Below are 11,408 nucleotides of genomic sequence, written 5' to 3'. Positions count from 1 at the left end.
ATCAACTTGGTGACCTTGGCATTGGACTTGGCAGGGCTGGTTTTTACCCTCTGGCAGTGATTCACTGCCTTGTCTTCTACTGCCCTTTAAAACACATGAGGCTATTATTATCATCTGAAGGCAATAAAAGGAATTATTGTCGTCTAATGATCCAGCACGGTAAAGAGAATGTAATAATAATAAATCTTAGAGTGCATTCTATAAGGATATTATTAAAACTTAAAATTATCATGCAGCTAAAAATGCTCTAAGTACTTATTTTAATTAAGTCACCACTTAAACTAAAAGGAAGAAAATTTGGAAATAGTGCATTACAGATTATCATTATTAAAAATGATGTACTTCATTAGTACACTTCATCTACATACAAATTACATTTTTTGCAATAAAATCCTGTTTTATTGTTTGAGTTAGGGCTTCAACAGCTCCGATGTTAAATGTAACACTGTAGTAACTACGGTAAACTAATAATCTGTTTATGCATTACTGCCGTTCTCTTTTACTAAGAAGAAATTTCCAAATATTCCAAATGTCTATCTATCTATCTATCTATCTATCTATCTATCTATCTATCTATCTATCTACGTGTGTGCGCGCGTGTGCGTGTGTGTTTTTGATTTTGTGGCATCAGGTTTCCTATTTAAATGAAGAAAATCGCGCCCTCTAGAGGGCACTCATTGTACCTGCGGGCCCTGGATCAGGCTGCCTGCTCTTAAGGAAACAAGGTGCTCAGATTGTCGTTTTGCTGCTTGGGTTGTACCTTTTTGACAGTGCTGTGTATTGGTTTCCATTAGCTTCAAGTGGGGAAAACACTATTCCCTTAAAAATAATAAAAAAAATAATGTTATTTGATTTTACTAACAGCCATGTGCTCTTGTCTGCTCCTGCCAGTTACCATCTTACCTCACAAGCAGAAAATCATTTTGAACCTTTGAAGCAGAGAGCAGAAATGAAAAACGGAGTGGCACCATTTAGCTTATTTGTTCTCCACCTCCGCGGTAGTTTACAGTGGTGCTGGATCATGGAGTGCAGAGCTGTAGACTGCCACCTGCTGTCCGTGCACACAGTGCCTATTGACTTAGTGTGGTAATTGACATGCATGTGGCGGTGCTCATTTGTTAAGGGTAATGGCAGCCAGTTAAAAGAGATTCACATCGAATAGAATGGCTGCTGGCTACCTGATGCTTCCTAGTGTGTGTGTGTTTGTGTGTGTGTGTGTGTGTGTGTGTGTGTGTGTGTGTGTGAGTTTGTGTTGTTTTGCAGACCTATGGGACTGTGAGAACACGGTGAGAACACAAAGAATACACATCCACAAAACACATTTGTGCAAACAACACAAATGCATTTCCTCTATTCCTTTTTCATTCATGCCTTACACACACAAACACCCAGAATGCATGCACACACGTGCACAAATGGAGGACTCAGTTGCTGTGGTCGTCATGCCTGAGGAGATCATGGTGTGAGTGGGACAGCTGGCCTCCTCCCCTCCCCTCGTCCTCTTGCTTGATGAGAGCAATACAGAAGACAGCAGGGAGCTTTAATTGTGTCAGGAGAGAGCAGGGATTACAGACACCTGCATGTGAGGGATCGCGGCTGTTATGCCCCCCACCTACAGACACACATACAGTTCTGCACTGCCAAACACACACACACACACACACACACACACACACACACACGCAATCGCTCAAGACAATACCACGTGTGATACACCTGTTACTGCAAGTTTTGTGTGGTATTCCTTAAAAACCCAAGAAAGCAATATTTTTTTTTCCAAAACTGGTTTTTAATATGTATCTTTAACCCTCTATTGTAACATTTTGCGATACCGAAGGTACAGCTTACAACAAACGGACATATACTTCTGGTTCCTTTTTTTTTTCATATATAAAGATACAACATGAACAAAAATAATTAGTGAGTGGTGGTGTGTTACAGACATTACGTTTGGACCAAACAACAATCATATTATTCACAATGCTAAAGGGCAAAGGTCACACAAAAGACCCTGCCTTCACTGGGTTGACAAACAGTGCCTGTGTGCTTCTGTGCTGACTGGAAGATATATTGAAAAGTAAAACACGATGACATGAAAGAGTAGATTATCTGAACCACAAGATGGGGGACAAGAGACTCAATACTGTCCACATAAATACATCCAATTCGCTGGCCTTGTTTGGCCTGACTCAGCATAATTTTGCTTCACTGGCTTACCTCCTTCCTGTTAATTTCCTATTTCCAATTTTGAGGAAAGAATTGTTTGTTTATGAAGCAGACCTGGGCCGAATACCATTTACAATTTTTTATGGGTTGCTTGGGTCTTCTTTGGCGTCAACGGGATAAAATTTGCCACATAAGACAATAAAGTGAGTGCCAGAGTGTCTAGATAATCACATCAAGGTATTTGAAAATATTCTTGTAGTATACTTTTCTGTGATTTACAAGTAAGATGACTGTGATTTGTTAAGATGTTCTTGGTAAGGTCTTGTAAGTTCAAACAAACATTAAAACTTATTGGACCCAGGTCTGATATGAGACACTGATACCACAGGGATACTCTTTCCTCATATCCAAATACACACTTTTGTTAGAATTTGCGTCACCATATTAACAACCTCAGCCAGAGAAAGGAGGTCTTACTTCTCTACAAATCCAGCAATAACTGGACTTACTTCATTAGTTTTTTATTATTCTCATCTTTTTTTCATACTACATCTGCTTCCTTTAAAAAAAACAAAAACAAAACAAAAAACACAAGACCAAGCTGGTTGGTACACAACTTCCACATACATACAAATTACTCTGACTACCAAACTGACAGGCTACTTGAAATGTATTTAGGAAGCAATACTATGCAAAAGTCTATACAGTTTCACCAAAAGGTAAACACTGATTGAAAACACCAGAACATCATCCAGCCAGTCACACTGACTCGAGGTTTGACCCTTCATTAGACTCTTCCACGTTCTCCTCTTGAACCCTCCCAGCGGGGGGGTCCGTCTGAGATCTAGCAGGTGATTTTGCCAGCCGTGGTGTCTCCACATTTTCTGCTTGGCTGCCAGTGGCTGGGCCCTGGGTAGGGTCATCACTTGGTTCGGTGTTGGTGTTGAGAAAGGCTTGGTATTGGTTCCAGAAGCTCGCTGAACTCCTGGTGGCAGGAACATTGGAGGAAGTTGTAGGTGTGGAAGCAGGATGTCGGTCAGAGGAAGAACGACTACTCCGGGCTGGTGGACGTGTTGGCTTGGTCACTACACCATGGTGCTTCATGTGCCCCTGTGGATGAAAATCAAAATGAAAGAATTTAATGTGTAATCATAATCATGATCATTCTTAAAGTAACTTTAAAATAACTTTAATTTTTAAAATAACTTTGTGCAGCTTTAGAAAGCTGCAGAAGAAGGTTGTGTCCCACAAAAATACTTATTATACTATACTATTAAATGTATACTATTAAAAATAAACACATCCACACATCTGTTGGTAATTACTTTTTACACACAAATTTCAATTTCCTCACCTTCAGTCCACTGCGGCTGGCATACTCTTTCCCACACTCAGCACAGCAGTAGGTCTTTTTCTCAGAACGAGACATTGGAGGAGGAAGTGCTGGGACGAGGCTTATGGAGGCTGAAGAGTCCAGCTGTTCACTGGCAGCAGATCCACTCACTTTAACATTTTCAACCCTGTCTTCTCTCCCATACGAGCAAAAATGAAGGCTCTGACGTGTCTCCCTAACAAAAGTTGCAGCACTCTGTGATGTGACCCTTACTTCAGTACTGCTAGTGTCTGCAGTCTCTAGAGGAGATGTCATTTTGGGGTCCTCTTCAGGCACAGTTGCTTGGTCTTGCTTTGGTGTTGCTGGTGGAGGGGATTGGACTTTGTCTTCCTCCATGGGTCCAGGAGATTGGAGCCTTGGGGGAAGCTCTGATTCCAGGGTTAATGCTACATGAGTGTTAAGGGGTTCTTGACTCAGGATGGGGGTAGAGGAGGAGATGCTGCTGGGACAGGAGTGGGCAAAGGAGGCGCCACAGTCAGGTGTGCTTAGTAAGTCCTCTAGGTTTGATCTAGAACTAGGGAGGAAGGCATCAAAGGAGGTAGAGGCTTCACCTTCTGGACTGTCCAATATCACAACATTAGACGACACTGTGGTTTTGGCAACAGTGGAGGAAGTAGGCAAAGGGTTGGACTTAGGGAGATGCACATTAGCAGTGGCTAGCTGTTCGGCTTGTTTGTCTTTGCCAACTGGGGAATCTTTGTCTTCCTGCTGAGAGGCTGGGGAGGGGGCACTCACACACAGAACAGGGGGGTCCACACTGCCTGGAGGAGGGGTTTGTGTGCTGGGATTCAAGAAGGGGTCTGGGCTCAGGTCAGATGGAGGGATCAGGTCGGGGCTGGAGGGCCTGGATTTGCTGGCATTTGCGGGGCACTCCATTGATGTTATACCGGCTGAGACAGGGGTAGAGCCCACTGTTGGGCTTTGAAATTGCGCGCATGGAGCAGGGCTCTTGGATTTGCTGGGTGCAGCTAGAGGAGGTGTTTTACTTGGGGCACTGGGTTGGTCAGTGAGCTGGGACTGAGGCTGTGACAGAGGTTTGACATCAGATTCAGCTGGTATCTCAGGTAGAGACTCCTCTGTGTCATCAGGTGGCAGCTGCCCACCAAGGTGCAAACGAATGTGGTGCTGGAGCACAAGGGCATTGGTGAACTTACGCTGGCACAATGGGCAAGAGTTCTGGACACGTGCATTGGGTGGTCGAGCCCGATGAGTGGCTAGATGTGACCGCAGGCTGCCTTTGGTAGAGAAGGAGCGTCCACACAGCTTACATGGGAAAGGGCGTTCTCCAAGGTGGGTAGCCTGATGTAGCCGTAGCGCCCTGGGACAGCTCAGCACCCGTAGACACACCCCACACTGGTTGGTCGCTAAGTTACTTGCTGCACCCAAAATGTTCAGTGATGGTAGCATGCCTCCTGCCAGGGCACTAGCTCCATTTGCACTCAGGCCCAAGGCAGCAACCATTTCACGGGTGAAGCTTGACATGGAGGTGGGGGCGGGAGTGGAGGATGGTGGGGAGGCCATTACATAGGTGGTAGAAGTGCTGGCATTTGTGAGGCCACTGCTGACTGAACCTGCTGAAGAGGTAGTTGTACTGCTAGCTAATATCTCACCCATGGAAATGGAAGTTGAGGAAGAGGCCCATGGAGAAGAGGAGTGGGGAGGCTCCTTTTCAAGCTTCTCCACTAGTCTCTGCAGCTTGGAGGTGTCAGATGTAGGGGTGGAGGCAATGGAGGAAGGCAGGGAGCATGAGCTAGAAGTGGACGGACCGGGGACTTTAGGAAAAGGGGAGAAAGGGAAAGACAGCTGAGAGTGAGTTGAAGAACCAAGGTGGTGTGAGCTTGGAGTAGAGGGAGGTGGGGGGCGTAGCAGGCCCAAAGCTGAATGGTGTGAAGAAGAAGAAGAAGTAGAGGAAGAAGAAGAGGAGGGGGTAGAGGCAGATGGGAAGAGGAGCTTAGGCAGATGGGCTAGCTGGGAGTAGGCTGCAGGAGGAAGTATGGGGGCATGTGGGGGGGTGTTCTCATCAAAGTGTTGCTGCTTGGCTCCCTTGAATAATCCTGTGATGGTGGATGAGGAAGATAGGGAGGGGTTGGAAAGGAGTGAGGAAGCCAGAGAGGAGGAGGATGCTAAAGAAGAGGAGGATGAGTGAGATGAAGCAGAGGCAATGGAGGCTGCAGCGGCTGCAGCAGCGGCCCTATTGAGCTGCAGGAGGGAGTGGGAAATCAAAGCCAGGTCAACACTAGGGGGCAGGGGTAGAGTAGAAGGAGTAGGTCCTCCTGAGGCCCCAAGAGAGAAGCCACTACTGGCTCCACTGACCTCCATACTATCTCCATATGGTTCATCCTCCGGCCTGCGTTTACGCCTCTTCTGAATCATATTGATGCCACTACTGCTGTTACTACTGCTCATGGACTGTCCCAGATCTGGTCCTCCAGTGGCTCCTAATCCTACCCCAAATAAAGATGGTGGCAGCAGGGAAAGGGATAGCTCTGGATTTTGCTCACGGTGGCGTAGGAAGTGCACCTTGAGATTGCCTCGTGTTGTGAAGCGGCTGAGACACACGGGACACTGGTAGGGTCGTTCTCCCGTGTGCGAGCGTAAATGTATCTGCAACGCTGAGTCACTGCTGAACATCTTCCCACAGAAGCGACAGGCATGCTGCAGGCGGCCAGAGGTGGAGGAGCTGGATGCAGATGAGGAGCCTGCTGAAGGTCCTCCTCCAGAAACAGACTGCAGAGCATGCTGAGAGGGTGGGACAGTGGATACTGATGTGGAGAGGGATGGGCTTAGGAAGGACAGGCCACTGTGACCACTGGCTGAAGTGGTATTTGGAGATTTCTCATGAAGATAGCGGCTGGGCAGGGCCAACGATAGGGCTAAAGGATAGTTAGAGGAGGTCATACTAGAGATGGCAGAGGAAGATGTGGAAGGTGCTGAGGAGTGAGAACTGACTCTTGGGAAACTGGCAGCCCCTGTAGTCCCTCCTGCACCTTCCATCTGGGGTTTGTGGGGCTGCAGGATTTGAGACAAGGGGTAGTTGGGCTTAGCAGGCTTAGAGGTTGTCTGAGAAGGTAGCAGGGAGGAGAAACATGCCAAGAGAGGGGCTACAGAAGTGGAAGGTTGAGCAGCCGTGAGTTGGGGTGTTGGGCTGGAGGCTCTTTCACTGCCCTCCAAGCAAAGCTGAGGCAGAGGAGGGACAAGATGCTGCGCTGGGGTGTTTATGGTGTATGAAGCCCCGCCCAGGCGGAGCACCTGTCTACAGATCTCTTCTGTTATCTGCATCTGGTGTATCTGCCTTTGCTGCAGCACCCGCAGCTCCTCCAGGATCAGGGCAATGCTCAGCTGTGCCCTAGAGGGAGCAGCTGCAGCAGAGGTCACTCCTGGGCTGGGGGTCGGGGTGACAGGGCTAGGTGGGCCCTCTGGCACAGGGCTAGGACTGCCAGGGTGGGGTGGAGGACATAGGGAGGCAGAGGAAGACGTGGAGGAGGAAGAGGTGGTGGTGGTGACTGACACCCCCAACTTGGGAGAGGCCATTTGGGTGCTGTGGGGGATGTGGATGAGGCCACTTGTAGAGGATGTGGGATTGCAATCAGAGAGGGAAAGTGGATGGTGCGTTTGGGAGGAGAGAGAGGTGTGAGGAAAGTCAGGGGAGAGGGTGGACTGGGCGTCTTTGAGGGGATGTTGGTGACACGAGGAGGGCTGGCTGGGTGAGCAGGAAAGTGGTGGACCCTCAGTGGGTAAAGAAGGGGTCTGAGTGCCCTTGAAAGAGGGACGAAGTGCAAGGGGCAGCTGGGAATTCTGAGGAGAGGAGGATGGAGAGGACGAGGGAGAATCCGTGATGAATGGAAAGGAGTGTGACTTCACTGCCAACTGGACATCTAGGGAAAGGGAGAGAAAAAAAGCTACGTGATTTTATCATCAATAAATGTGACAAACAAAGTCTTACATAATACTTTAGGTTCTCAATTTCTGCTGTACAGGACTCAAAAAATGATTTGTAAAAAAATCTCAGTATCAATGTGAGTCTTAACCTCATTCACAAAATAGCTTTCCAGTAATGCAGGTCACACAAATGACAAACAGATCACATAAACAATTAACTGAATGATGATCCACACATGAAACATGTCAAAGAAACAACTAACAAAAGCCAGAGGAAAGACAATGCTGCTGATCAGAGCAGCAGTAGGTCTTTTTCTCAGAACCTAAATACATGAGATTTTTAACAATCGACTTTTACTCTCTGTCTCACTTTAACTTCTGCCCGCCTATCACCCATACTGCTTTCTTATCCTCTTTGTCCTTTCTATCCTCATCAACTGCAGCCTCCCCACCACCACTTCCAAACACACATGTCATGCATGCAGGCACACACACACACACACACACACACACACACACACAGAATACCAGTGGTCTGCAAGACTACACCGCTCACCAGGAGAGTGGAGAGGAGCCTACCTTGTTTCCAGGGCAACACAAGACAATGGACTTTACCTCAGACCCCCCTCCCATCCAAAGAAGAAAAAAAGCCAGATACACAGACTTAGACACTCCTCCATCCCTCCCTCTTTCTTCCTCTCTGCATTCAATCTGTCTTTCATCTCCTTGAGAGCCCTTCCCCCAGTAACCCAATGGGGTGCTCGGGGTCAGGTCCTGGTTGGGTACTGGACACTGTACTGGGCCTGTGATTGGCTAGCAGACTCGACCTTTAGCACACCGAGGTCACATTCCTGGTATGGTTTAGGGGCAGGGACAGGAAGAGAGTGGCGCACAAAGAAAACAAACAGCCAGGCAGACAGACATGATGACTCACAGACCATCAACAAGCTAACTTGGCCCTGAAAAGTATACATGGACAAAGGTGAAAGCACACACACATAAAACACATGCACAGACAGTTGGCTTTTGGTGTGTAAATGCACGACACACACACGCACACATAAAAGCTACACTATGCTCATGCATGCACACACACACACACACACACACACACACACACACACATACAGTAGTTTGCCTGAAAGCTACACTTCTGACACAATTTCCCTCCAATCTCTGTAACTGGAGTCACAGACAGACAGACACAAGTACACACTCACTCACTCACACACACACACACACACACACACACACACACACACACACACACACACACACACACACACACACTCCTTCATGGATATGTTCATGCTTCAGTGCTCAGCAACAAAGCCCAAAGGGGACAATGGGGTCTAATGCTATTGCAGTTACAACACCTTATACAGTGCCTCACCAAGTTTTCCTCTCCTTGACCTTCTCATGCTCATCCCTTGACTTCTACAAATTCAAATGCTTCTATCTTGCCTTCAGCAGCATTTTTAAAATTGATTATATTTGAGTGTTTTTTTTTTTCTTTCTCTTTAATCCTCTGTGGGTCTCTATGCCCCTATCCTGGGTGGTCTGTGTCTTTGAACCTGGCAGTGAGGAGGAGTGAAGACACAGCAGCTCATAGCTGCATCCAGTAAGAAACAATTCAGGCTCCAGTAATTCCAACAAAACCTGCTTTCTCCTGGAGTGACAATGTAACATGCAAATGCACATCTGCAACTGAAAATGAACTCGCTGAATGGTTCAATAATTCTGAACTATTTGGAAACATGGTTTTACTTCTAGATGAAAATGAAAAACATTACATCATTTCCAGCTTTACGGGCCCATAACTAAATTGCTCTTTAAAGTTCACAAGTATTCCTCTGACAAAAGGAAGTCAATAATTTGTTTTAAAGGAACACAATAGAAATGTCACAGCCTTATAGGAGTATTACAGTGATCCATAGGGCACCACAAACTAAAAACACTACTAACTCACTATTTATTACCACTGATAGACTATAACCCCTGATCTCATCATTAACAATATTATAGTGAATCTTCTCTAGAATAAAAAAAAAAAATGCGACATCAAAATTGCTCATCCGATGTGAATCCCACTATCCCAGTGTTCCTTTGAAAAGCGGTCAATTTCTCACCATGCTCAAGTATCCGAGAGGCACCGAGGGTCTGGTTCATAAGCTGCTGGGGTCGTTTCTGTTTCCGACGGGACATGCTTCTGCAGGACGGGACCGACGGAGGGGCGCATTGGCCAACACACAACTTTTACTCTGTCTCCCTGCACACTGAAAAAAGTAGGTATCTAAATTACTACTTGGAGGGAAAAAAATGACTAACTGTTTTATTATTATTATTATTAGTTTTCACAAAAGTGTGGCCTTGGATGCGCCGGCTGCTGGTAGGTCTTAACAGAACAGCTCCACATTGGTGGCATCGTGGTGCAGAGAAAGAAAGAGAACAACTTGTTGGAGACTAAAGTGCCAAAGAGGCATGTGTGACAGTTTCTCTCAACAAGTCCCCCCCTTTTTCACAAAATTCACCGTTGGCCCTCCTTCTCTTCTTCTCCACACACACACACACACACACACACACACACACACACACACACACACACACACACACAGCCCACTTGTTCATCCACTACTTTGCATTCAAATGGCGAGCGAACACCCCTTCTTTTGAGCCAACAGTCCCTCCACTGCCTCTCTTCAGTAAATCCTCATCCGCTGACGCTCAAGTTCATCACATAATTCGCATCACTTCAGACCTCCGATGAATATGAGTCTTCATAAAAAAATATAATTTGTAATCAATGACCCCTCAGCCCCACCCCAGGTTCCGTGTGTGTGTGTGTGTGTGCGTATGCAATAATGCGCGCACAGGTGGACGCCAATGTCAACGCCAACTCAGTTTTTGCCGACTTATTCCAATTTCCCCCCACATTCCACCTCACATTTATCTCATACAGATCACCTACACCCCCCACAATGAAAAGGTGCATGGTTTCATCAGACGGCAGCAGTGATGCTCTGGACGAAAATGTGTCTCTCACTGGCTCTAAATGGGCTCCTGTGTGCAGCTCAGTAAACAGGGCGGCTGAAATGAAGAGGAATTTGCAACAATGGCGTTGAGGGCGCACAGCTGAGTGAACATCACCCTCTCAGAGCCTCTCCAACACATAAGGCCACTGACTACAGGCACAATGCTCTCTTTTCACCCTCATCCCGACTGCTTACCACGTGGAGAGAGGTAGTGAAAGAAAGACTCAAGCCAGAGTGAGGAGGAAAAATTATTTTTCTCTGGTGCTCTGTGACATCCCACCCGACTCTGAGGACAAAATAATAAAATGCATCAACTGCTTGATATAGGCTAAATAAATGTAAGGCCCCCTAGTCTACTGCAGTCCAGATCTGTGATTGTGCAATGATTGAAATGGAAATCACTTGAAAATTCAAATGTCTTCTTAGGCATTCTTAAGCATAGTTGTATTGTTGGGTCATATTTTTATTGATTAGACCTAACAGTTTTCTCTGTGCACTCCTGTCATTTCAGGCCTAAATTAACACCGAGCCGTGATTCCCTCTAGTTGTTAATAATGTGGCCCTATAGGCTACGTGAGCCCATGCCATTCCACATTGGAGGTTTTTACAAATCATAGTAAACAATAAACGACATTACGTAACCTGTAATTCCAGCACTACCAAAAAAGAAAGAAAAGACAACTCTAATAGTAGTTAAACAGACAAACCGGCAACATGATTGTTTTTGCATTAGATCTCCATTGTGCCAACAAAGCAGTCGTATTTTTCGTGCCATCTTGCCAATATGATCGCGGATACGGCGGTCGGACATTTCACGGTAATGTTTGGGACGAAGCGCACAAAAACAGGGATAAGTTGCGCGGCCCCGCTACTGTACGGAGACCTGTTGCACGCCTGCGCGCTCCCACATCATAACAAGTTATGATTCATAAAATATT

The 11,408-nt window shown here is 46.4% G+C and overlaps 1 protein-coding gene across 1 annotated transcript; it reads right to left on the bottom strand.

Annotated features, from left to right (window-relative positions):
* Positions 1-1,814: 1,814 nt before the first annotated feature.
* On the bottom strand, positions 1,815-9,671 carry sall2 (spalt-like transcription factor 2). Its single transcript, XM_030075355.1, has 3 exons — positions 9,568-9,671; positions 3,521-7,434; positions 1,815-3,276 (listed from the first exon to the last, which is right to left on the bottom strand). The coding sequence occupies exons 1-3, from the start codon at positions 9,641-9,643 to the stop codon at positions 2,926-2,928; spliced, it is 4,341 nt and encodes a 1,446-aa protein (XP_029931215.1). The 5' UTR covers positions 9,644-9,671; the 3' UTR covers positions 1,815-2,925.
* Positions 9,672-11,408: the final 1,737 nt, after the last annotated feature.

Source organism: Myripristis murdjan, chromosome 17, assembly GCF_902150065.1.
Source record: "Myripristis murdjan chromosome 17, fMyrMur1.1, whole genome shotgun sequence".
NCBI lineage: Eukaryota > Metazoa > Chordata > Actinopteri > Holocentriformes > Holocentridae > Myripristis > Myripristis murdjan.
Note: the sequence above shows the minus strand (reverse complement) of the source record. Positions and strands in the feature narration are given on the sequence as shown.